The sequence below is a fragment of the Ovis canadensis genome, chromosome 4, assembly GCF_042477335.2.
Source record: "Ovis canadensis isolate MfBH-ARS-UI-01 breed Bighorn chromosome 4, ARS-UI_OviCan_v2, whole genome shotgun sequence".
Lineage (NCBI taxonomy): Eukaryota > Metazoa > Chordata > Mammalia > Artiodactyla > Bovidae > Ovis > Ovis canadensis.
In genome coordinates this window covers 102,026,836-102,054,581 of record NC_091248.1, presented here as the reverse complement: position 1 = coordinate 102,054,581, position 27,746 = coordinate 102,026,836, and the positions used below count along the sequence as shown (strand labels likewise).

The following is a 27,746-nucleotide window of genomic DNA, read 5'->3' as shown; positions in this document are numbered from 1 at the left end:
CTGTGTGACCCCATAGACGGCAGCCCGTCAGGCTTCCCTGTCCCTTGGATTCTCCAAGCAAGAACACTGGAGTGGGTTGCCATTTCCTTCTCCAATGCATGAAATTGAAAAGTGAAAGTGAGGTTGCTCCGTCGTCTCTGACTCTTAGCGACCCCATGGACTGCAGCCTTCCAGGCTCCTCCGTCCATGGGATTTTCCAGGCAAGAGTACTGGAGTGGGGTGCCATTGTCTTCTCTGTCATAATGTATAGAAAGACTTAAATAAAGAATTCTTGTGGTTAGTCATAGTGTACTTGTTTCAATTATGCCCTACCCCACTCCCTAGTTAATTTTTTGTAATTAAATAAAACACTGTAACTATGTGATTATTTTGTAGATAAGTACCAGAATGTAGAAGTTATTATGAATTGCTGGGATTGTTAGTTTTGTTCACTCTGTATTCCCAGGATCCAGCACAACACCTGACTCAAATATTTGAGTAAATGAATAATAATTATTTTTTAAATAATGTAATTATTATGTGTTAATCTGAAAAACTGGACTGTTTATCCAAATCACACAAAATAGTGGGAACTTAATCCTGAAAATTTTCATCCCAAATCACTTTGATAAAACAAAAATTTAATTTTTAGCCCAGGCAGTATTCAGTATCACAGTTTAGCATGGATAATTTTACTTAAGAGCCTTGAACTCTCCAAGGCTGACAACAGGGATTTGAATTCTTGTACAAGCCTAGAGAGAGCTCTATTAAGAGGAATTTTGTGAGCTGCTGTGTGCTATCAATACTGGAATGCATAGCCAGGCAGGAAGGCAGTAGTTGATTCTAACTGCAATGCCAAGGAAGACTGTTTAAAGGAAGAGGTACGCTCCTCTAAGACCAGAGAGAACTGAGACACGGGAAAAAACTAAGCAGATGGCCAGGTGCTGGCAGTCCCCAGACCCAGGGTCTCAGGTTATGATCATTCTGTGTACTCTTGGCAAATTCATGTGGAGTGTGTATTCCATGTTAGACCTAACACTTGAGGAATTTGTTGTTTGCTCTTCACACTGATACTGACCATTGTCTTGTCCATCTTTCCACTACACACATTTTCTCCTTTCTCTCCCATGCCTCCACTTTATTCATTATTGTCCATCTTAAATCTGACTTACCTTCATGTGTGAGAAGTTGGCATGAATATGCTTTTACAATCAAGCATTTCTTTGTTAATGTGGACATCAAACATTGAACACAGTGTGCTTATGATCTTGATTTGAGAATTTTCAACAGATGTTCATTAGAGGATAGTTAGAGTCTGTTTGAAACAAAGAAGGAAAAGGTCCCATCAGGGAACTCGGGAGCTATGATTGCTTCAGTGCCTACCATGTGGCAGGCAGCGGCCTGAGTTCTTTGCCTAGCTGTTTCATATGTCAGAACAAAACAGCAGTTTTAATCCTTGTCTTTAGAATGCTGTAAACAGATCAATAAACCACTTTTACTCTGGGTTTAATAACCAGAACCTGGAAATAGCACTGCTGTGTCAAATGTCAGGTATTATTCATTGTAATAGTTTTTTATACCTATTCTTTGGGCTACACGTTTTCTCTTATACCTAGTGATGCAAATGTATTTTACCATAATGGCGTGGGACCATAATATGAATTATTTTGCCCCTAATACCAATGTCATATGAATTTCCCTTGCATTCCTCCTTTGTATATATTTTTGCATTTCTCTGGTAATTGATTCCGCATGCTCGCCTCACTAGGTAGGGGTTTGACACTCCTTATAAAAATGACACTTGTTTGTTTATTATGGAGATAAATTGGACTTAATGTTTACTGACATGAAAATGAGTCTGAAGCACTTGACCACTGACTGAGTGAAGCTACAGGTGAGTTTGCCTATACAGTAAATAGGTGTTACCTCATATTAAAAGGCACAGTATGTTTATAGTATGTATCCCTGTTTCTTGGCTCTAGGTTTACTCTAGTCATCCTATAGAGAGATGTTGGTCAGCCATAATATTTACAGTAACATATTTCAAAGGATTTAGTGAGCCAGGATCTGGCATTTCTGGTGGTATTTAAGCATAGTATATACATTAAAGTGTTTTCTCCTATCACACAATTCACTGGTTTTTGAAGCAGCTTGCATGAACAAGTGGGAGAAAGGATCAGAGTTTGAAGAAGCATTAAAGAGGAAGCCTTCACACATTGATACTGTGAAGTCCATTTAATGGCAACTTCATGTTCTTGCTCCATCATTTACCATGAGCACTAGTTTTTGTAGTTTAGAATTTATTTATTTGGTTTTTGTACTTCTTTTTTTTTTTTTAATGTTTAGTGTTTAGTAATCCTGACTCGATGGACGTGAGTCTGAGTGAACTCTGGGAGTTGGCGATGGACAGGGAGGCCTGGCGTGCTGCGATTCATGGGGTCGCAAAGAGTCAGACACGACTGAGCGACTGAACTGAACTGAATGAAAAATAAGGATTATGGGTTGTTATAATTATTAGTACAGAAATATGCATACCTAGTTTTCTAACCTGTAAGAATTTTGGGGGGAGAAGAGGGGTAGAGTAGTGTACTTTAAGTTAGAGACATGATCTGGTCTCAGGGCACGGTTGTTAGAGTTGTATGTACACTTTACACTCTACAACACTTGTACATTTTATAGTACTTCAGCATATATTTGTTGTTGTTTAGTTGCTCAGTTGTGTCCAGCTCTTTGTAACCCAATGGACTGAGACACACCAGACTTCCCTGTTCTTCACCATCTCCCAGAGCTTGCTCATACCCAGTGTCCATTGAGTTCATGATGCCATCCAACCATCTCTTCGTCTGTCATCCCCTTCTCCTCCCACCTTCAATCTTTCCCAGCATCAGGGTCTTTTCTAATAGTCAGCTCTGCATATCAGGTAGCCCAAGCATTGGAACTTCAGCATCAGTCTTCCAATGAATATTCAGGACTGATTGTTTTTAGGATTGGCTGGTTTGATCTCCTTAATGTATATATTAAGCTCAAATATCATCATAACCTCACAACCAAAATGTCCCTTTTTTTTTTTTTTAATAGCGACACCACAGCTTAAAACATCTGTCTTTACAATTATGCTGTCATTTTTGTCAGGCCTCTAAGACGTTTTCTTTGATTTCAGCTGCTGGTAGGAATTTTTCTCCTCATCGTTAACGACCGGGGTAACTGATTTGGGAACGTTCCTACATCAGTAACATTTATCTCCTAATTCAGCAGCACTATTGCTGCTGCTTTGGTGGCTCAGACGGTAGAGAATCTGCCTGCAATGCAGGAGACCCGGGTTCTGTCCCTGGATTGGGAAGATCCGCTGGAGAAGGCAATGGCTACCCACTCCAGTATTCTTGCCTGGAGAATTCCATAAATAGAGGAGCCTGGCCAGCTACAGTCCATGAGGTTACCAAGAGTCGGATAAGACTGAGCGACTAACACTTCTACTTTCATTGCTGCCACATAATTTCTGTCAGTTCTAAAAACTTCCCAACTTCACGGCGACTTCTTCAGCATTCTTTCTCTGAAGCCTCTTGACCTTCCTACCATTTGCTCTTTGTTCTCATCCCAAGCAGAGTTGCCTGTAACCATCCTTTCCGATTCCATCTTATCTTCTCCAGCTTCAGCCTAGAACCAGTTGTAAGACATTTCAGTCTCATTCTGTGTGCCAAGTGATACCGAATTTCTTGTTTTCCACAGTTTTTTTCTATAGTATCATTTGCCTACCCTGAGTTGTCTCTGTTGATATCCACCAGATCTTTACTTCTGTTTAAAAATTTTTATATTAATCTTAGCTATTTTTATTCCTTCATAGACCAGTACTTAGCCATGGCTACACATCAGAACCTCCTGGAGAGTTTTTAAAATGCTCAGTACCCTGACTGTACCCAAGACCTCTGGGATAGGGCCCTGGTCCTGGGTACCCAGGTGTTTCCAGTGTGCAGACAAGTTTGAGAACCACTGCCAAAAATAAGGCTTTTCCAAAAGGCCTTTATATTAGTTGGGTTCCCAATTTCATCCTCTGATTCCTTCAGATTTACTTATTGTCATTTTCCTGAAAATATGTAGATAAACATCTAAATATCAAGTTATAAAGGATTACATTTCATGGAGAGAAATTGATAAAGATTTCTGGGAGTATGGAGGAGTGCATTTCAACTAGAGAAGCAAGCAACTCTTAAATAAGGAAATAACATTTAAAATGGAACTGCTCGGTGGGGAAAAGGGCATTCTCATGGAAGAAACAGTGAACAACAGTGTCTTTTAAAGAAGCTTGACTGTCATGTAGAATTTTGGTTAAGGAAAATGAAGAATGGGAATTTTGGAGGCAGTTGCAATAACCCAGGAGTTGACAAGGTGAAAATACGAACAAAAACAGCAGGTGAATTGGGTGAGAGGAATCAAAGGTGGGTCATATCCCAGATAAAATTTTTTTTATTTTATTTGCTGATGAGAATTTTCTACTTCATTTCTTACTAAAGTAGCAGTGATTTCAAAACTTACCTCCACCCGTAATTTTCATCTGCAGTTTAGCAACCCAGAGTGAATGCAGAAGAGAAGGGGGTGGGCTAGAAGGAGTTGAGGAGGAGTGTGAAGAGTTAAGGATGACTCCTTGGTTTCTGACCTGGGCCGATTGGAGGTGATGATATCATTCACTGAGGTAGAAAATATAGTTAGATGAAGCCAGTTTAGGGTAGAAAGGGAGTTCCAATTTTTAGTATGCTCAAGTTGAGGAGCCCAAAGAACTTACAGGTGCTTTACTACATGGCTCAAAGTATAGGTCTGTGCTAATTAAGGTAAAATACAGCAAAAGACATGATTAGGAATTTATTAATGAGAGTTCAGCTGTTGTTTACTTTCGCATTAGTTGTAGTTTACTATTAAATGAAATTTAATGTTACTACTTTGAACCCATATCTCCATTTGCAAAGTTGTAGTCATATAGGACTTTTTCCCTCAAAAATGTGTGAAAGCCTGAGTAAAGTTGATGACTGTCAAAATGATGATGAGGGTGTTAGTCATAACCAGAGCTATAGTACACTAACCGTTACATAAGCTTCACAGGCAGAAACCCACTAGTCCTAACAGTAACTCTGAGGTAGGTGTGATCAGTACCCCCATTCTTTAGATGAGGAAACTGAGGCCCAGCCAGGCTAAGTAACTTGCCCAAAGTTAAACAGTCAGTATGTGGCAGAGCCTGTATTTGAACTCAGTCTGGTTCCACAGCTCCTGATCTTTACCACTACACTACAGGTAGCTTGAAAAGCTAGTTTTTAAGTAACGGAGAACGTGTTTAGGTGAGTCTAATGTTGAGGACTTACAGGATTGGGCCTTAGAAGAAAAATCTTAACTATAGGCTCTGAAAGTGCTAACAGGAGGAGGTTAAAGTAGTAAGTCATGAGATCTCAGGGTAATTAGGAAAGAGGCGTGTGGGTAGACGAGGGTGTGGGAAGGGTACATCTGATTGAGTGAAAAAGCAAAATTAAGCTTTAGGAATGGCCACTCCCAATTAGAGGTAATGATGCTGAAAACTAGTCATTCCGTCATGTAAAAACTTTAGTCAGAGGGGTTTTCCATACCTTCCTTTCCTCTGAAGTTGGAAACGTCAAAAAAATTTTTTTATAATTCTCCTAATAACATCAGTTTGTTTTAGAAGTTTGGTCCTTGGAAGCGCACTTGCCCTATTGAAAAGAACATCATACTTTTCCTTCCGATGACCTGCACACTCAGATCCTTGCCCCAGGGCAGAACATCTCAGAACAGTGGTCCTCAGACCAGCAGGATGAGCTTCATCTGAACTCATATAGTTGTTGGAACTACACAGTCTCAGGCCCCACTGCAGGCCTAAACTCTGGGGGACCCAGAATCTATTTTAGCAAGTCTTCTATTTGATTCTGATGGACATTCAAGTTTAAGAACCTCTCCTGTCTCAGAGGGTCAGTTCATTCTCGGAAACGGATGCATCACACAGTTATAATCAGATAGAAATAATGTAAATGAAAATAATTGTAAATTTTAAAACCTTGCACAAATAAGAGTTGTTAAATTTTCCAAGACACACGTTTAGGTGCATTTCAGGTGCCACTGCTCTCAGATTTTATGCGTAGCTTGTGCATTAATGCTTGCTCCTTTCCTCTTCCAGTTCTGGTTTCTTTACCACCACTATCACATTGCCAAGAGAGTTGTAAGGAAATGAATAGATAGTAGATAGCAGCTTATGAATTTCACAGTAGAAGGTTAGGAAAACACTAGAAACTGAAACAGATTGGGCAGTCCATGCACTGGACGAGGCAGCCCACACTGGAAAGGATAGTATTGCATACCACCTATTCACTAAATCCTGGACTTCACTGGTGGCTCAGACGGTAAAAACATCTGCCTACAATGCAGAAGACCAGCAATCAATCTCTGGGTTGGGAAGATCCCCCTGGAGAAGGAAATGGCAACCCACTCCAGTACCCTTGCCTGGAAAATCCCGTGGACAGACGGAGGAGCTCATTTTTCACTTTCTTTCATTCACTAATGGTCTGAAAATAACACACGAAAACAGTGGGTTGTACATGGAATTCAGAAAAGAAACATAAATACTTAGGTTTGGGACCGTAAAACCAGCTTCACGAACACTGGAGGGAGAGTCAGTGTCTTCAAAATTTGGGAGAATGACATTCTAACATGTATACTATCATGTGAATTGAATCGCCAGTCTATGTCTGACGCAGGATGCAGCATGCTTGGGGCTGGTGCATGGGGATGACCCAGAAAGATGTTCTGGGGAGGGAGGTGGGAGGGAGGTTCATGTTTGGGAATGCATGTAAGAATTAAAGATTTTAAAATTTAAAAACTAAAAATTAAAAAAAAAAAATTGTAGCTGAAAGTAAGTGCAAGATGAGTCATTGAGCATCTAAGCAGTTCCTCTCGAGGTGCTTGGCCTTTCCTAGTGCATTAATGGACTTCCCTGGTGACTCAGACAGTAAAGAACGTCCCTGCAATGCAGGAGACCAGGGTGCAATCCCCAGGTCAGGAAGGGAATGGCTACCCACTCCAGTATTTTACCTGGAGAATTCCTTGGACAGAGAAGCCTGATGGGGCTACAGTCCATGCTATTGCAAACAGTCGGACAGGACTGAATGACTAACACACAACACACTGCGTTAATAGAAGCATTGCTTCTGTAACTAGAATTGCTGTACTTTTGCATTAATAGGTTTTACTCATATGGCATATTCATTGGTGAAGCATTTCATGCATACATTCATTAAATATTGATTTGCTCTGGAAGCACAGGGGCGAGTAAACCCAGCGCCCTCAGAGCTTTCTTTCTACTGGAAAGAAATTATAGTAAATATAATTTATTGAACAATTGTAAGTGCTGCATAGGAAAACAAAACAGGATGGACTTGTCAGAGGCAGAGTTGGCAGTTTTAAATAGAGGAGGTTTTGTCAAGAACATGAATACTTGGGCAGGGGGCTGAAAGGAACAAGGGTCTCGTGCTAAAACAGAGAAAAACGTGAAATGTGTGCCAGGAGGTCCCTGTCACCTGAGGAGTGTTTAACCTGGAAGGCTGAAGACAGTGTTGCTGCTGCTAAGTCACTTCACTTGTGTCTGACTCTGTGCGACCCCATAGATGGCAGCCCACCAGGCTCCTCCGTCCCTGGGATTCTCCAGGCAAGAACACCAGAGTGGGTTGCCATTTCCTTCTCCAGTGCGTGAAAGTGAAGTCGCTCAGTCGTATCCGACTCTCAGCAACCCCATGGACTGCAGCCCGCCAGGCTCCTCCATCCATGGGATTCTCCAGGCAAGAGTACTGGAGTGGGGTGCCATTTAAAACCTGAGGAATGGCCTTGGGGAGAATTTAGATAGTCTCTACTATCACAGAGGTAAGAAGTAGGTGAGAAAGTGACAGCTACCTGTGGAAACAAAGGACTTTCTGGTAGCTGGTCCTGTCCATAGACAGGCTGAGCTTCCCAGGTGGCACTAGTAAAGAACCTGCCTGCCAACGCAGGAGACATGAGACATGGGTTTGATCCCTGGGTTGGGAAGATCCCCTGGAGGAGGAAATGGCAACCCACTCCAGTATTCTTGCCTGGAGAATTCCATGGACAGAGGAGCCTGGCGGGCTAAAGACCATGGGGTCTCACAGAGTGACGCAACTGAATTGGCTTAGCAAGCATGCACACACAGTTTATCCCCCCCACCCCCCCACCCCACCCCTCATGAACTGAGAGTTTCTCTTCCCTAAAGGAGTTTGGTGGTTTGGTTGTCTTTTTGATGGTGGTGGTCATGGTGGTAAGAGAATTCAAGCTCTGAAAGGGTGATTGGATTTATACCTTTGAACTCTTGCGCAATCCTGAAAATCACATTCTGAGATTAAAAAATATCATTATTCCACCCATAGTTGCCATCTGGTGGAAAAACAAATAATTACACAGTACAGACTGCGGAACTCATCCAACACGTTTTTATTAAGAGTCGTTACTTGCCAGGGAGATGTTGTGCAAACGGTGTGGGGTTCATTTTTCTTTGACTTAAAGAATGTTTGCTTTCAAGATTGATTTACTTTCCAGAAATTCTTTCTTAGTTTGGAACTTCGTTTGCTTGTAGGCTCTTGACTCATCAAGAGTAAATGACTTGCAGTCCTCAGGATTCATGTTTTCTTAGCTGCCGTTTGAAAGGGCAGTAGCTTATTCTCCAGTGCACTGATAGTCTTGTGGAAAATATAATTTGATTCTTAGAAATATCTTCTCCCAATTTCTGCGTCAACATCTTCTCAGAAAACTTTCTTGATGATTTATCTGCAGCAAAGGGCTCATATTGTTTTCAATCCATTGTGGATTATTTTGTTAAAACACAAGATCATGTATTTCACTAACCCTGAAATATATAATGAAAATAATTTAAGTCAATGGAGAAGACAGATAGTTATGTGAAAGAAAAACTGATTCTTGTTGAGGTTTGACAGAAAACAGCAAATTCTGTAAAGCAGTTATCCTTCAATAAAAAATAAATTAATTTTAAAAATGTTATTTGTGAAAACAGGGCAGGAAGTAGATTTCAGAACAAAAGAGATTGTTTGCTGTTGATTTTAACTTATGGTTTCTTCACATTTGATAATAGGATTGGTTAAATCAGTGATTTTCAAACTGCTACAGACTTTCTTCAGTTTCTCCTTATGTTTGCACATTTTCGTAACATGATGTTGGTGTAAAATAGGGTACAGGAATGTCAGGGCAATGTCTCATCACTGCAAGTTTCTAAACACATACTCTCTACTTCTTGAGGGACAGGTAATGACGATTCGGGTGCTGGCATAGGTCCACAGATTCACAGTTTGCATAACTGATTAAGAGCATATTTTACTGTATTATTTCATGTAATACTCAAAAAACTGTGTGAGAAAAAGTGATATTTATTCCTATTCCACCAGCGAGGAAACTGACCCAATACGGCTCAGTCTCTCAGCTTGTGCCATACCTTGGACACTCAGGTCTGATTTCCTTCTGGGTTTCGGTGCATTCTTTCACGGCCAAGAGCAGTGCAGCAGACATGAGGATGAGATAAGGAGCACTACACAAAATTGGAGTATTGTAAACCTGGAAACCACATTTCCTTCCATACAATGAAAATAAATGATTTTAGGGATTTACTGAATATTAGATACTAAGACTATAAAGTAATACAGTCTTACTGTATTATTTTAAAAATATATTTAAAAAATTAAAATTTTTAAAAAATTTATTCTCTATATCATTATAATAAGGGGGGGAAAAATCCCCAAACAAGGAAACCTCTCCATAATATAGGCAGAATAAAGCAGCTCAACCTGTGAACTTGCTGCTGTTGTTGAGTCACTCAGTCATGTCCAACCCTTTGTAACCCCAGGGACTGCAGCACTCCAGGCTTCCCTGTCTTTCACTATCTCCTGGAGTTTGCTCAGACTCATGTCCGTCGAGTCGGTGATACCATCTAACCATCTCTTCTTCTGTCATCCCCTTCTCCTCCTGCCTTCAATCTTTGCCAACATCAGGGTCTTTTCCAATGAGTCAGTTCTTTGCATGAGGTAGACAAAGTATTGGAGCTTCAGCTTCAGAATTAGTCCTTCCAATGAATATTCAGGACTGATTTCTTTTAGGATTGAGTGACTGGATCTCCTTGTTGTCCAAGGGACTCTCAAGAGTTTTCTCTAGCACTACAATTCAAAAGTGTCAGTCTTCAGTGCTCAACCTTCTTTAAGGAGCTTTCAAAGTTTTCTTTAATTTTCTGTAATACTATGAAACGTTGAATGAAACAGGGGAAGAGTGAGGGAATGGGTTGGAAAGTGGGAGGGTGATGCCTTCCTTTCACTGTATATATATACATATAGAAATTGACGTTTTTTGCCCTTAAGACTTTCAGTCTGTACAGATCAGAAGCCCAGCTAGTAGTCAGTCATCATGCTTCTCTGTTTTTATTTGTGCTTGGATTGAGTGACTTGGTAGACTTCGTTTCCTGCTCTGTACTTACAGGGTTAAGGAGATTTTCTTCATCAGCTTAGGGAGATTTAAACTAATCATTGAGCTAGAAAATACCTATAAAGGAATACTAAAGGATCTGCTATTAGCTGATATTAGAAGAAAAAAGATTTATTAAAATTTGTAATATTAATGATGGGAATAGCATGCATATTTTTCCCCAAAAAAAGTTTTTTTATACTTTTCAAATCACATTTAAGTACATCTGAATGTAAAGTCATCTCAATTCCTACTTCAGACAAAGTGAGAAGCCTTTGGTAGTTTAAGGGGTTTAGATCTGCTTTAAGGGCTTTAGAGAGTTGATATAAGGAATTTAGATAAGTTATAAGGCAGGATCTTTTGAGAGCATCTGCTTCCCAGTTTATAAAGGTCTAGGCATATCACTTACCTATATATATATATATTTTTTTTCAAGTTTGCTGTCAGTTTTAATTTACAATTTCTTAACATCTTTGAAGGGAATGGGATTGGTTAAAGGAGTGATTTCTAAACCTTGAAAATTCATGGATCAGAAAGGAAGAAAGGGAAAACCAGCAAAGTCGAATATTTTTTGCCAAGAAAGGTCAAGAACCACTACAAAACAAACAAAACTAACCCACCATCTACTGTTAACAACATTGTATTACAGAGAAGTGACTTGAATCTACAAATGATTTCTACAAATAATATATGGAATAAATTTAGCTTTATTAAAATTACTTTCAGTGTTCATTTCTTTACATTGAATCAGTGAAAACTTCATCCCACACTGATCAAAACACCCCCATTTGGATTTAATAACTTTCCACAATCCATTAGGACTATGGGGACCTCATTATTTTCTTCAAAATTTGCCTATCAAATGATACCACACTGTACAGAGGATTTTTAAAGGTGCAGTTCTTAAGAAGTTCATAGTCTAAGCAGGAGAGAGATATAATGATGCTGTACGGAATTTGCTCACTGGAGGACAGGTATGTTTCTTACCTTCAGAGAGAATGGACAGTGCTAAGAAGGCCCAGCCACTCCAGTACTCTTGCCTGGAAAATCCCATGGATGGAGGAGCCTGGTAGGCTGTAGTCCATGAGGTCGTGAAGAATCAGACAGGACTGAGCGACTTCACTTTCACTTTTCACTTGGATGCATTGCAGAAGGAAATGACAACCCACTCCAGTGTTCTTGCCTGGAGAATCCCAGGGATGGGGGAGCTTGGTGGGCTGCCGTCTATGGGGTCATACAGAATCGGACACAACTGAAGCGACTTAGCAGCAGCAGCAGCAGCAGCAAGAAGGCCCAGAATGAACAAGTGGCGTAAACTGGACAGCATCACAGAGGAGGAAAGAATGACAGGAGTATATTCTGCCTGATTCTCTTCATTCTGTCTGCTCCTTACTTTCTCCCCTTCAGTTTAATGAGCCATAAGTTGATAAATCATCATATTTGATTGCATGGTCTAGGCTTAAATTTTCCCTCCTCTACAGTTCGGCTGTGTGACCTCAGACAAGTGTCTTTACCTCTCTGTGCTTTAGTTTCTTACCTTTAAAATAGATACCACCACCTACTTTATGTTCCAAGGTTAATATAAATAAAGACCCTAGCATAAATTTCAGCTGTTTTCAAATGCAGTCTTTCTCATGTAACTCCCTGACTTGAGCGTTTGGATGGCGTTCCATACTCTGGGGATAAAGACTAGACACCTTTCGAGGACTTACAAAGCCAGTCCCTTCTCTCTCACCACTGTAGGTTCATTCCCTTCACCAAAGCCCACTGAGGCCAGCTGGGTCCCACTCACCCCACTGTCCCTTGGTCTCCCCTCGTATCTCAGCTGATTCTTCTTGGTCTTCATCCGTCATTCACCTCCTCAGGGAAGCTCTGTGACTTCCTCCGATAGATTCACAGCCTTGCTACAAACTCTCATCGTGCCAGAAATGCTCAGTTCTCAGTAACATTCATCATCCCGCAGTCATTTTAGTTTCTGTAGCTTGCTTCTTCCACTATAAGTTCTGTGAAGGCAGCAAACCTATACCATTTTGCTCACCAGTAAATCCCCAGCACTGAGCACATTGCCCAGCGTGGAGTATGTTTTGTTAAATATTTATGAAACAAATGGTTGTGCTGTTGGGGTGGAGACTGTTGGAGGTTAAGTATTTTTCTTTATTGGAACAGAAAGTATGTTCTTGGGAGCAGTGGAAGAGAATGCTGGAAAGATAGGTTGAGGGAGACTTGGATGGATGGTATGCCTGAAATTATATAGTGCCAACAGGGAATAATCTGTCAACTAGCTTTAGACATGAGAAGTGACCTGATAAGAAATAATGATATTAATGCTGGAAAACTGGGAATTATTTGGTATCTAGTAAAATTAAATTCATCCCTGTTATCAAAAAAATTGATCATGGATTTGATAACACCTGAAAAATAGTTTAAGAAAGGGTTTATCCACAGGCCACATAGGTTATTGAAATTATTAGACAGTGTTTTCTTTGTCATTATTAAGGAGAAAAAGGCATCTGTTATAAGTGGGGCTCTTGTTCTTTCTCAGTGTTTTCCTGGCTGAAAACATGTTGGCAGCCTTCCCAGGAATCATCTCATAGATAGCCACAATGATTTGGCAAGCAGATAATGTTTTTCTCATCATTATACAATCCTTTTGAATCAAGAAGCAATGCATGTTTCAGATCAAAAGCAATATGTAAACAATAAGTACTTTTGTAAAAAAAAAAAAGAAGTATATTTGAAGTTTTATTTGGACAGCTGAGCAGACTTAGCCTTTGCAGATATAGCTGCTTGTTGCAGTCACCACATTTCAATTTTGTTGTTGGTTCACCATGACTTGAAGATAGTAACTTCTGTGGTCTATAAACTTAGCAGGTGAATGGAAAGAGTGGCAGTTGGTGGTACTCGGAGGACCCATGTACAAGTTAAAAATCCCTAAGATGTGGAGAAAGGTAGCATGCATACTATGTTAGCTTTCCGATGTGAGGACCATCACACCTCCACCCCCACCCCGCCATGCTGAATTGGTGTGTTCAGTGGCTTTTTCAGAAGGAGGTCAGTGGTTGGTAATTCCATAAGTGTTGGCCAGCACCCAGCATACTATATGGCTCTCGGGGTGAACCCTTGGTAGGAGGAGGAGGGGTACAGTGGGATGGAAGAGTGGGAAAGAAGAAAAAGCAAAGGGATGTTACTTTTAAATTCCAAAGGTGGGGATTCAGTCTCTATTCTCCCAGTAACTTTGTGATTTTCGGCCAGTCACTTCTCTCCCTTCCCACTTGATCTGTCAAAGAGACTGATGATGAAATAAGGCACAGGGATGATGAGGATGAAAGGAGATAATATACGAAGAGCTCTGGGAAGACAAAACCTGTTTATCAATGGGTGTGTTGGTAAACTAAATTCCTGAAGCCATTTCTGTGCCAGGATAGCCCCCAGGTACATGTTCTTCAGACAGAATTTCATTAGAGAGGAAGGCACCCTAGACACAGAGACGAGCATCTGGGACTAGCCTTCACATGGGGTTACACTTTAGCTGCCTTTAACTTGATAAGTGTTATTATGAAAGGACACAGGAATCAAGATAGTTGCAACCTAATGAGACTAAATCTATCATTGTTACAGTTTCTTAACTTACAACATCTGAAAATTTTTAAACTATAATTTCTGCAAAAACAGCACAGGTTGAGAATTAGACAATAGTATGGTTTTTAGACAGCATACATCTTATTTTTCTCACTGAACTGGTTTCTCTGTGACATCACTTATTGTACCTCTTTCCCTGAGATGTCTTTCCTTCTCCCATCGTAGGAACAGGGTCCATTTCCTATATTTCTTTCTTCTGTAAACATAACTGAAACTCAGTAAACCATACTGGTTAATTATTTAAATTATACAGTTGCCTGGAGGGGAAATATTGAATTATTAGTTTAACCATCCAAACTGTGTATTCCCCTCTCATTCTCTCATTCAGTGGATACTCTCTAAGTGCTTACCTTGGTCGTAGGTTGGCCAAAAAGTAAGATTTTATGGGAAAACCCTGAATTAACTTTTTGGCCAACCCAGTATTAAGTGCCACAAATACACTGGTGAGTGAAACTGTATTTGGTTTCATGGAACTTAGCCTTATGTGAGTAAAATGTAATAGAATTGACAATTAAATATTACAGTTACAAAGTGACTTTGAAGGAAGAAGAAAGGGTGCTAGGATTGCATGCAAACAACATAGGTTGTGGATGATTCAAGGCGTTAGTGGGGATCTGGAGAGCTGTTCGAGGTAACTTGGGGGTTGTGAGATGAGCAATGTGAAGAGTTTGGAGGAAAGATGGTGGAGGCAGGGGATGGACACTGAGTGGCAGGGCCATTTGCAGTGAAGCCAGGGTGGCAGGTAGTTTGGGACCAGCTGAAGTGTAGGACCTCAAAGGCCTTGCTGATGACTTTTGGTGGAAAGTCAGAGAAGAATTTTTAAGCTAGAGAAGAATTTAAAGGATCAGACTAAAAATAACTTTTTTTTTTTTTTAATATCAGTGTAGAGCACAACTTGGGGAAGATCAGAGTAGAGGGGCTGTCAGGAAAATTTCCAAGGCAGGAAGGAAGGCCAATTAAGAGGCAGCTACTCTTAGTCTCAGTGAGGGGCATGAAGAGGTGAGGAGGGATTTGGGGGTGGGTAGGGTCAGCAGGGTTCAGTGAGAAGGTGTATTTTGGGAAATAAACATGGAGGAGATGGTGGAGTTAAGAGTTTCCAGGTCTCTCCAGAGGGAGGGGGAAGTATTGCTACTCACTGAAGCAGACGGGCAGAAGGGTGAGCAAATAATGGGAAGAGTCAGGAATCCCATTCAAAGTTTGTTAAATTAAGGGTGTCAGTGGGATGTGTAAGGAGAGCTCATGAGTCTCTCGTGAAGTTGCCATCGAGCTGTCCACTGAGACCACACTTATCCTGTGGCTCAACTGGGCTAAAGAATTTGTTTTCCAGCCCACTCCCTTGGTTCTGGGCTGCCTGCAGAGGACTATTAGACAGAGAACCTCAGTTCCTTGCCTCAGAGCATCTTGCATCCACCCCCAACCACCCTGGGCAAGGATGGGAGAGCGCGTGGCAGGCTTCCATATACTAGTCTCAAAAGCGACGTACTTCACGGATCTCTGTCGTCCAGACCTCACACCGCCCTTGTTTCCTGATTGGTCTCCCTCACTGCCTACATGTCATCTCCCAGTTTCAGCTTTTTCCCTCCCCCTCATTTTCCTTTTCACCCACATTTTCTAGAAGGACAGTTTATATTTGCTGTCTTAACTTGGTGACAAGGTGTGGTCTCCTGCTGCAGATCACTGCCTACCCTTTACCTATCTTCTCTGCCACAGGGCCCTTGACGGTGGTAGAGACAAATCCCTGCCAGTGTCTGTGGTACTTGATTCTCTCTCTCCTGCCTGCTAACGTGTCATGTTTTTTTGCCATCTTTTTCTGTGACACTACCCACCTTCCCCTGGATCCCATTCTTCTGCCCACTTAGTAAAGGTAGGTATTTCAGAGAGTTTTGTTCCATACTCTGGTACTGTTTTATTTGGTTTTCAAAGCTGGCCATTATCAAAACTAAACTAATAATCAATGACCATGCCCTCCCCATCTACCCACCACCATCTGCAACCCCTGCCCTCCGCATGTTGTTCTGTCTGTATTCTTTAATTATCTGTGGCTAGTGGAATCCAGACACCCCAGTAAAAACTGAATCGTGTTTTCCATGCCTTTACACGTCCTAGAACTCATCACGATGTGTTAATTATCTCCCTTCTGCCTCTCTCTCTAGCCCATGATGCTTGCCCTAGATCAAGGCCTTAGTGCTTTTTGCTTGGTCTCCCGTGCTCTCTGGTAGCTGATCCCGATCCCTGTTCTGGCTGATTGTCACCACCAGTTGTTTGTCTAAACTGTGCTTCTCAGTGTTTGAGCAACGAGGTTACCCACCATCATCCTGACCCTCCGGCAGAGCTCAGATTCCTGGCTTGGCACAAACTTCATTCAGTCATCTGGTCTCTGTTGGTCTGATTGGCACAACTATTGCTCCCTTTACCCTTATATTTAATGTTCCTGAAGTATAGAAATTTGTATATTTCCCTCAAAAGGTCATGCGATTTTATACGTCTTTGCTTGTTATCTTTGACTTTTCTGAAATGTATTTTCTTCTCCCTTTTCTCCTTACGCAACCCGCAGGTCATTCCGATCATAGACCCTTTGTCTCTGTCCTGTTTTTCCCTCCTCCCCACCCTTACCCCCCAGATAACAGAGTTGATAACCTCCTTCTCCTTCCCTCCCTTTGCATAGCTTTAGTCCTCTAGGTTTCTGTGTGTCCTCTCTCTCTCAGGGGGTATGAGCTGTTTGAGAGCAAGGTCTTTGGTTCACTTTGTGTCCCCAACTCTTAGCAAAATGCCTGACACATTGCTACCCCTTAGGAAATGTTGATTCAGTAACATGAATTTGTACTGAGTCAGTATGAATGTAGGTATCGTTTTATAGGGGAAATTAAGACTTTATAAACCTAAGTTCATCAGTGTCCTTGCTTCAGAAACACTGTTTGGTGACTTGGTAGAATTTAGTACTAACTGTTAAGCAGAAGAGATTGGGAAAAAAAAAAAAAAAAACTGAAACCCCTGCCAGCTAAAAGCATTAGATATCAAAGTAATTAAATGTTTTTCTGAAGCCAGTCATAAGGCATTTATGTTGTACTTAAAAAATATCTTGCCATCCCAGCTTTATATGATTACTGCATTTTCAAAAATTGTTTCAATTTCAAATATCTTCCCCTTAGAAGTAGTCTTCCTTGTAACATTTCAGTATTTCTGTATCATGGTGCAATCTGGAGATAGAAACCACACAATAACTGAACAGGAAAAGGTATTATAAACAGTGAGAGATTTGCTACAGTGGGTAAAGAAAATGCAAGAATATCGGAGTAGCAGACACAGGGAGCAGAGCCCCCAAGGAAGCAACAGATCTGGAGGAGGGTCCCATTCCCTTCATCCCAAAGGCTGGGGCCACATCTCCCTGGAGGAGACGTGGTGTGTCCTTCACAGTCAGTCACTGCCGTATTGTGCCAGTGGGACCCGCGGGAGTCTGCCTTCTGCAGTGCTACACCGCACAACTGCCCAGGAACCTGCCAGGGGGACGGGTGCCTCTCTAAGCCAGCCTTGGGGTCTGCAGAGAAGCTGCCCCAGGGATGGTATCATGTGCCTGTAGGTAGACAAAAAGAACCTAGAACTAGAGCCCTCATCCTCCAGTGTCCCTCCAGCACCCTCTAAAATTGTGCCAGCTGCCAGAGGCGGGGCCATCGAAGGCCAGACTGGAAAGCAGGAGAAAAGAGGTGGAGACACCCTGGTGTATTTAGATGGATAATAGTTAAAGGCATTTTTAGGTAAAATATACTATATTAAGTATCTTAATTTTATTTTCCTTGATCTAAATAAATGCACTCTTCTTATACGTGTACCTTAAGATTTAACCGTAATTGAGCCACAGCTGGTTAAAAAAAAAAAGAGGAAACATTGTGTATATGTGTCATATGTTTGCCTGCTATAAAATTCACAACCCTTATAAGCTGTTGTTCAGTTGCTCAGTCATGTCCGACTCTTGCAACTCCATGGACTGCAGCATGCCAGGCTTCTCTGTCCTTCATCATCTCCCAGAGTTTGCTCAAACTGATGTCCATTGAGTCAGTGATTCCATCCAACCATCTTGTCCTCTGTTGTCTGCTTCTCCTCCTGCCTTCAATCTTCCCCAGCATCAGGGTCTTTTCTAAAGAATCAGCTCTTCACATCAGGTGGCCAAAGTATTAGAGTTTCAGCTTCAGCATCAGACCTTCCAAGGAATACTTAGGATTGTTTTCCTTTCGGACTCACTGGTTTGATCTCCTTGAAGTCCAAGGGACTCTCAAGAGTCTTCTCCAACACCACAGTTCAAAAGCATCAGTTCTTTGGCACTCAGCCTTCTTTATGGTCTAACTCTCACATCCGTACATGACTACTGGAAAAACCATAGCTTTGACTAGACAGATCTTTGCTGGCAAAGTAATGTCTCTGCTTTTAAATAGGCTGTCTAGTTTTGTCATAGCTTTACTTCCAAGGAGCAGGCTTCTTTTAATTTCATGGCTGCGGTCACTGTCTGCAGTGATTTTGGAGCCCAGGAAAATAAAGCCTGTCATTGTTTCCACTTTTTCCCCATCTATTTGCCATGAAGCAATGGGACCGGATACCATAATCTTAGTGTTTTGAATATTGAGTTTTAAGCCAGCTTTTTCACTCTTCTCTTTCACCCTTACCAAGAGGCTCTTTAGTTCCTCTTCACTTTCTGCCGTAAGTTAGTAAGTTAGTCAACCAAAATATTCAAGTCAGGAATCCTCCCTGGCCAATGAGCAAAGATAGGAAAACAGCATTTTGTACGAATGGTCTGAAAAAGGGAGAAATCAAGTGGGGACAAGGTTTAGGATATGGTAACTCATGGCAGTCATTGGGGCTGCTTTGCATGGACCGTGTGTGCTGCTGGCCTGCACGCAGACAGACATGGTAGCAGCAGAGAACAGGGAGTGGGGTCTTGATTTAGGAGCACCTCAATGGCACCCCACTCCAGTGCTCTTGCCTGGAAACTCCCATGGTCAGAGGAGCCTGGTAGGCTGCAGTCCATGGGGTTGCAAAGAGTCAGACGTGACTGAGCGACTTCACTTTCACTTTTCACTTTCATGCATTGGAGAAGGCAATGGCAACCCACTCCAGTGTTCTAGCCTGGAGAATCCCAGGGACGGCAGGGCCTGTTGGGCTGCCGTCTTGGGGTGGCACAGAGTTGGACACGACTGAAGCGACTTAGCAGCAGCAGTATCCTGAGTCAGTGCTTAGGAAAATGATTGATATTAACTTGTGTTCCAGAAGTCTTAACAACAGATGGAACTCATGGGGGCTATGTTAAATAGTCCTGCAGACTCTTTGGAAGAATATTTTGTTATTATAGGAAGAAAACAGGAATAAAGTCAGTCTCATGTGACCTATAGAGGATTCATAGAAATATTAATAACAGAATCAATGTTTTGCGAATCCTGACTGATGTTTGTTGATAACTGGGTCTTTGACTTAGAAGAAAGGAGAGATCTGAGGCCAAGTCTGATGTCTCCCACACAGGATGACCTTACTACTTGTCACCCATCTCTTTCTACACATTTCACAAGTGTCTCTCTCCCTAGTTGTCGTTGTATTTTATTTCTTAGCTGGCATTCGTGGACAGCTAGAAGTTTCTTAGATTTTGCTTTTCCATCATGGATTCTTCGCAGCTGTGAGAAGTGTGTGAGAAGTTGGGGAGCTGGGAAAGTCATGGATAGGAGCAGGTGTACCCCACCCCCATCTGTACAGGAGTTGTGATTAATGATTGTACCTGGAGGATATTGACTTAGAACCTAGACTTACCACACTGTTAGCTTTCAGTTTCTCAAACCTTCTCCTTACTGAAGAACTACTCAGAACTCCCAAGTACAGATGGAGAAGCTGGGTCATCTCTCAATTACCTTCTCAATCAGCTCTTGAGGGTATCAGTTGCAGAGATCCCCCCACATGACCTTCAGGTCTCCACATGACCTTCATGTGGCGAGTCTATAGGTCAAGGACGGATCATCTTAGGAGGTTCTCAAAACTCATTGTTTTTTCTCCTAAATATTTCAGCATTTTAAGAGAGATGATGTGGAGCTTCCATTTTGTCACTAGTTAACGTGTTTTACAAAACATCTGAACCACTGAAGAATGTCTGGTCTCATAACTCTTGGATTGCTAAAAGCAGTTGGCATTAGTGGCCCTACCTAATTGTAAGTGGGTTTTTAATTTATTTTTTGTTTTGTTTTCAGGTTTTTCTGAAGAGTGATCGAGTGGCCAGAATGGTTCAGAGTGGAGGATGTTCTGCCAATGACTTCAGAGAGGTGTTTAAGAAAAATATAGAAAAACGGGTGCGGAGTTTGCCGGAAATTGACGGCTTGAGCAAAGAGACAGTGCTGAGTTCCTGGATAGCCAAGTATGATGCCATTTACAGGGGTGAAGAGGACTTGTGTAAACCACCTAACAGAATGGCCCTGAGCGCTGTGTCTGAACTTATTCTGAGCAAGGAACAGCTCTATGAAATGTTTCAGCAGATTCTGGGGATTAAGAAACTAGAACACCAGCTTCTTTATAATGCATGTCAGGTAAGTGATTATGCTATTTCCTCTTCTGCTGTCTGACTCAGAAAATGAATACCCAGTGTTTGCAAGCCTGTAAAGAGGTACTTTACGTTCTCTCATCACTTTGTTTGAAAATTTGAGTGAAACTGAATTTTAATAAGTCAGATAATGACATTTGGAAGAAGCTTTAAAGAATTATTTGATAGAAGAAGAATATCTGTGCATTTTATTCAACAAGTAATTGTTCACATGTGCCCTATCTTAGACCATCAGATTTGTACCTATTGGGTATATATGGGGCATGCCCTGAATAGTAAAGTGAAAATCATTTGTTATCTGAAGAAGCTTGGCAATTTATAATAAATAGGTATTCCTCACTGCAAAATAGTTTTTCATACAGATATGATACTCTTCAGAGTTTTATGACAGTGACTGAAATTTCAAAATTTTTCTTCCTTAACCCAGTCAGATAGAATGAATTGAAGAAGGTTGCTAAATTTCATAATTTAGCAGTGACAGAGTAAATAATATATTTCCTCCTCAGTTGTTATTTTAATCATGCATATCAAAAATTGAGTAAAATGTCCGGTTTGTTCCATGTATTTCACCTTTGGAGCCTATAATTTGTCTAAATGTATGCCTTCCAGAGTTGTATTTTGTTTGCTTATTTTAGTGGTATAAATGATTGAACTGTGCCCTAATAAACAATGTAAGTTGACAAAATTCTGGCATTTTAAAATTTGTATGTTCATTAAGAACGATACTTCTATAATGTACATATGTTTACATTAATTTTCAATCTTTTTGCAAATCTGCTTCTCAATTTCTGTATTCTATATGTGTCATTTACTTTGCATTACTAATTTGTGACTCATTTCTAGCGAATAAATTAGCAGAATTAATTAATAGACATGCAATGTGGAACCTTAACTCTGTGAACAATTCATGCATTCACTATAATTGTTTTCACTGTGTTATTAAACCAGGTGGTGGTTTTGATAATACTGGAGGATGCCTATGAAGCTAAAATCTTCCATTGTAAAAGAAGCACTACTGGGACTTTGTATTTTTAATGAAACAGTAACTCACTTGTATAGTTAAATATTGATGAACATAATTTATTAGTAAGAGTCAGCTTTAGACATTCAGTAGATGTTTACCAACTAGTCAAGTCAAAAACTTTGCTAGGTGTTGGGGAAGCCAAGCTAAACCAAATAAACTACTTGTTCTCTATGTACTGAAGTCTTAATAGAGCAGATAGGCCTCTAAAATCCATGATTACAAATGCTTTAGAATTTATCCTGAATTTTACAGGGTCATCACATAAATTCCTGTGGACCTGTGAGTTTAAATTAAATTCAAGATGTGTTAAATTGAATCTTTTGCTTACTTCTGCAGATGACTTCTACAGCAAGGGTTTTGACTTTTGACCCCCTGGTTTCTGTCCTCTAAGGTCTGGAACATACTTCTAGTTTAAATCTCCATCTGTAATAACACATGTATTTTTTTACCTTCAGTTCTGTTGGTATTTAACCTCCTGTATCTTGATGCTTTTTAAGTTCATACACATTTAGCATTTTATGTCTTTTTGTGAAATTAACCTCTTCATATAAACTCCAGTTTTGTCCTTGATAATCTTTTTTCCAAAATCTGCTTTGTCTCCAACTCATATGGCTTCTTCAGCTTTCTTTTTAAAAAATTTTTATTGGAGTATAGTTGCTTTACAGTGTTGTGTTAGTTTCTGCTGTATAGCAGAGTGAAGCAGTCATATGCGTACATATCCCCTCTTTTTAAATTTCCTTCCCCTTTAAGTCACAGAGCATTGACTAGAGTTCCCTGTGCTATACGGTAGGTTCTCACTGGTTGCACATTTTATGCATAGTCGTGCACGTGTGTCAGTCCCAATCTCCCAGTTCATCCCAGCCCCCCGACTTCCCTCTTTGGTATCCATAAATTTGTTTTCTGTATCTGTGAATCTTCCTTCTGTTTTGCAAGTAACTTCATGTGTACCATTTTCCTAGATTCCACATACAAGCGATATTATACAATTTTTTTTTCTAACCTCACTTCACTCTGTTTGACAGTCTCTAGGTCCATCCACGTCTCTGCACATGGCACTATTTCATTCCTTTTCATGGATGAGTATACTTTAACTTTCTTTTGGTTAAGGTTAGCATGGTGTATCTTTCTCCATCTGTTTACTTTTAGCCTATCTGATCCTTTGTTTCAAGTGGATTTCTTATAAACACCTTATTACTTCTTGGTTTTGGTTTTAATCAGTCTGACAATCTGTCTATTAATGGGTGTGTTTCGACCATTGTATTTAAAGTGATGGAATTGGATCAAATTCCAGTCTTTCTAAGCCATGGCAGTTTTTTGTGTTTGTTCTTTGTCTCCCCTCCTTTTTGTTGCCTTCTCCAGTTTTAACTGGATTTTTGTGTTGTTCCATTTTATAGCCTATTTTGATATACTGCCTATCTTTTAAAAGTGTCTTTAGTGATTGCCCTTGGACTTACAATATACATTTTAACATAATCTAAGCTCATCTTCAAATAACACTGTAGGGCTTCAAGTGTAGTAGAGGTCTCCCATAGTAGAGAATTCTCAATTCTTCACTCCCATTCCTTGTGAAATTTCTGTCATTTATTTCACTTATAATGTGTTCTATTCACCCATCATATGGTTACTACTATTGCTTTTAATAGATAACTTTTATATCAAATAATAATAAAAATAAAAGATACACACTTATATAATTTCACCTTCATTTATTCCTTCTCTGACACTTTTCTTTCTTCATGTACAAGTTTCTGACCTGCATCATTTTCCTTATCGGAAAAACTTAACATTTCTTGAAAGGCATGACTGCTGCTGCTGCTGCTAAGTCACTTCAGTCGTGTCCAATTCTGTGTGACCCCATAGACGGCCTCCTACCAGGCTCCCCTGTCCCTGGGATTCTCCAGGCAAGAACACTGGAGTGGGTTGCCATTTCCTTCTCCAATGTATGAAAGTGAAAAGTGAAAATGAAGTCGCTCAGTCGTGTCTGACTCTTAGCGACCTCATGGACTGCAGCCTTCCAGGCTCCTCCATCCATGGGATTTTCCAGGCAAGCGTACTGGAGTGGGGTGCCATTGCCTTCTCTGGAAAGGCATGACTACTGATAATGAATTCACCCACTTTTTGTTTTTCTGATAAAGTCTCTTCCTCCTTTATGTTTAATGGATAATTTCCCTAGATAAAGTCTTACCAGCTTTTTTTTTTTTCTTTTAACACTCAAGATTTTACTCCATTGTCTTGCTTATGTAGTTTCTGAGAAATTTGATCAAGCTCTTATACTTGATTCTCTCTATATAAGATGTTTTGTTTTTGTATTTCTCTTTGTTTTTGTCCTCTAGCTTCCTTTAATATTTTCTCCCTATCTTAGTTTTTTGTAGCTTGAATACGATATGCCTGCCTAGATATGAGTTTTTTATATTTTTCTTGCTTGGAATTTTTTTCAGCTTTCTGAATTTGAGGGTTGGTGTCTGTCATTAAATTTGGAAACTTCTCATCCATTATTAACTTCAGGTATTCCTTATATCCTATCTTTACCTGCTCCTGCTAGTATTTTACTTATCTTTTTAATGTCTAGTTATGTTATTATTCATAGTTCTGGAATGTTCTGTTGTGTGTGTGTTTTGTTTTTTGTTTGCGTTTTATTTCTTTTTCTCTTTGCATTTCAGAGAGGAAACATTCAGCTGACCTTCAGGTCTGTTGATTGTTTCTTCAGAAGAATTCTGATTCTAAAGAAAGAATCCACAGGTTTACTGATGAGCCCATGGAAGGCGTTGTTCTGTCACTGATTTTGATTTCTAGCATTTCCTTTTGACTCTTAAAGTTTCCATCTTCCTACTTATGATTTCATGATTTCAACTTTTTCCATTAGAGTCTTCAATATGTTATTACTTTAGTTCAGTTTCTCACTTGTGTCCGACTCTCTGTGACCCCTTAAACCACAGCACACCAAGCCTCTCTGTCCATCACCAACTCAGAGAGGCTACCCAAACCCATGTCCATTGAGTCAGTGATGCCATCCAACCATCTCATCCTCTATCGTCCCCTTCTCCTCCTGCCCTCAATCTTTCCTAGCAGAAGGGTCTTTTCAAATGAGTCAGCTCTTCACGTCAGATGGCCAAAGTATTGGAATTTCAGTTTCAGCATCAGTCCTTCCAGTGAACACCCAGGACTGATATCCTTTATGATGGACTGGTTGGATCTCCTTGCAGTCCAAGGGACTCTCAAGAGTCTTCTCCAACACCACAGTTCAAAAGCATCAATTCTTCGACACTCAGCTTTCTTTATAGTCCAACTCTCACATCCATACATGATCACTGGAAAAACCATAGCCTTGACTAGACGGACCTTTGTTGGCCGAGTAATATCTCTGCTTTTTAATATGCTATCTAGGTTGGTCATAACTTTTTTTCCAAGGAGTAAGCGTCTTTTAATTTCATGGCTGCAATCACCATCTGCAGTGATTTTGGAGCCCAGGAAAATAAAGTCAGCCACTGTTTCCCCATCTATTTGCCATGGAATGATGGGACCAGATGCCATGATCTTCGTTTTCTGAATGTTGAGCTTTAAGCCAACTTTTTCACTCTCCTCTTTCACTTTCATCAAGAGGCTCTTTAGTTCTTCACTTTCTGCTATAAGGGTGGTGTCATCTTCCAGCCCAGCGTTTCTCATGATGTACTCTGTGTATAAGTTAAATAAGCAGGGTGACAATACACAGCCTTGACATACTCTTTTTCCTATTTGGAACCAGTCTGTTGTTCCATGTCCAGTTCTAACTGTTGCTTCCTGACCTGCATACAGGTTTCTCAAGAGGCAGGTCAGGTGGTCTGGTATTCCCATGTCTTTCAGAATTTTCCACAGTTGATTGTGATCCACACAGTCAAAGGCTTTGGCATAGCCAATAAAGCAGAAGTAGATGTTTTTCTGGAACTCTTTTGCTTTCTCGATGATCCAGCGGATGTTGGCAATTTGATCTCTGGTTCCTCTGCCTTTTTGAAAACCAGCTTGGACATCTGGAAGTTCATGGTTCACGTACTGTTGAAGCCCGGCTTGGAGAATTTTGAGCATTACTTTGCTAGCGTGTGAGATGAGTGCCATTGTGTGGTAGTTTGAGCATTCTTTGGCATTGCCTTTCTTTGGGATTGGAATGAAAACTGACCTTTTCCAGTCCTGTGGCCACTGCTGAGTTTTCCAAATTTGTTGGCATATTGAGTGCAGCACTTTCACAGCATCATCTTTCAGGATTTGAAATAGCTCAACTGAAATTCCATCACCTCCACCAGCTTTGTTCATAATGATGCTTCCTAAGGCCCACTCAACTTCACATTCCAGGATGTCTGGCTCTAGGTGAGTGATCACACCATCATGATTATCTGAGTGTGAAGATCTTTTTTTGTACAATTCTTCTGTGTATTTTTGCCACCTCTTCTTAATATCTTCTGCTTTTATTAAGTCCATACCATTTCTGTCCTTTATTGAGCCCATCTTTGCATGAAATGTTCTCTTGATGTCTCTAATTTTCTTGAAGAGATCTCTATCTTTCCCATTCTATTTTTTTCCTCTGTCTCTTTACATTGATCACTGAGGACGGCTTTCTTATCTCTCCTTGCTATTCTTTGGAATTCTGCTTTCAAATGGGTATATCTTTCCTTTTCTCCTTGATTTTAGCTTCCTTTCTCTTCGCAGTTATTGGTAAGGCCTCCTCAGACAGCCATGTTGCTTTTTTGGACTATAGTTACTTAAATTCCTTGTTTGTTAACTACATATGTGTCCCATCTTAATCGGGTTTGGAGGCATGATTTATCTCCACAGACTGTTCTTTTTTCTTTTTTGCCTTTTGACATGCTTTGTAACATTTTGCTGAAAGCCAGACATGTAGTATCAGGTAGTAAATGCTGTGATATATTTGCCTTTAGTGTGAACGCTTATGTTAGTCTGACTGGGAGGTTGGTTTAATGTTTGTTGTAGCCACAGGTACAAGAAGCTTTAAATTCTTCCAGTGTCCTTGTCTTTGTCTCTTGTCTTGACGTGGTCTTCCCTAAGTATTCCTCTTCAGAGTGTATCTTGCAGCTCTTTTAGCCATGGTCAGCTCTTATTCTGGAGCCACTGGTAGTATGGTAAGGTTTTGGGGAGAAGGAGTGTGTTCTACCATTTGATAAAGTCTCAGTCTTTCAGAGGATCTATGTCACAAGAAAAGACACCAATTCTGGGAATGATTGAAGGCAAAAAGAGGAAGGGGGCAACAGGGGATGAGATAGTTGGATCGCATCACTGACTCAATGGACATGAATTTGAGGAAACTCCAGGCAGTAGAGGAGGATAGAGAAGCCAGGTGCGTTGCAGTCCATGGGGTCACAAAGAGTTAGACCCAACTTAGGGACGGAACAACAACAACAGTATCTCAGTGCAGTAACCTTCACAGATGTTTCTATCCTTTGTCCATGAATATTGTTTTTCCTCTTTATCTACATCCCTCTATCTCCTTCCCTAGCTGAACCATCCCTGTGTGTTTCCTTGAAATCTTGACCCTGTTCACACTGGGTTTTTTGTTATTATTATTTGCTATAGACAGGACAGAAAGACTGCAGAGGATTAGAGAGGGCAGCCTCTTCCTCTAGCTGGGATTTGTTTTTCCATGTTTCCTTCTAGCCAAGTCTCTCCCCGTTTGTTAGGGAGAAGAATCAGGGAGGTAGAACAATGGCTTCTCTTTCCCTCTCCTTGCCAGGTCCACATGTGAAACCTTCTTGGATCCTTACCGTGAGAATTTGATGAGGTTACTGGAATAAGGCCCAGGAAAGCATGGAAGCTCCCTTATGATTACAACCCCAGGAGTTTCTCACTCTAAGCCCTCAGCTTCTAGTTATTTGCCAAAAATTACTTGTCAGATAAATGTTTTTATATTTCTGGCATCCATTGACTTCTGCTCCAAATGTAGTATCTCTCTGTTTTGCCTGTGTTTCCAGATATTAGGTCAGTGATTTGCCCCAAAACCCCATAAGTGAAGAAAAGTCATTGATTTTCAGCTTCTCCAAC

The 27,746-nt window shown here is 40.6% G+C and overlaps 1 protein-coding gene across 6 annotated transcripts in view; it reads left to right on the top strand.

The window, feature by feature from the left end:
* CADPS2 (calcium dependent secretion activator 2) overlaps positions 1-27,746 on the top strand; it is a 567,905-nt gene that overhangs the window by 182,318 nt on the left and 357,841 nt on the right. For all 6 annotated transcript variants that reach the window (XM_069588282.1, XM_069588281.1, XM_069588283.1 and 3 more), the window contains exon 3: positions 20,352-20,684. In XM_069588282.1, coding sequence (XP_069444383.1) covers positions 20,352-20,684 — 333 coding nt within the window. The remainder of the gene's footprint in view (positions 1-20,351; positions 20,685-27,746) is intronic.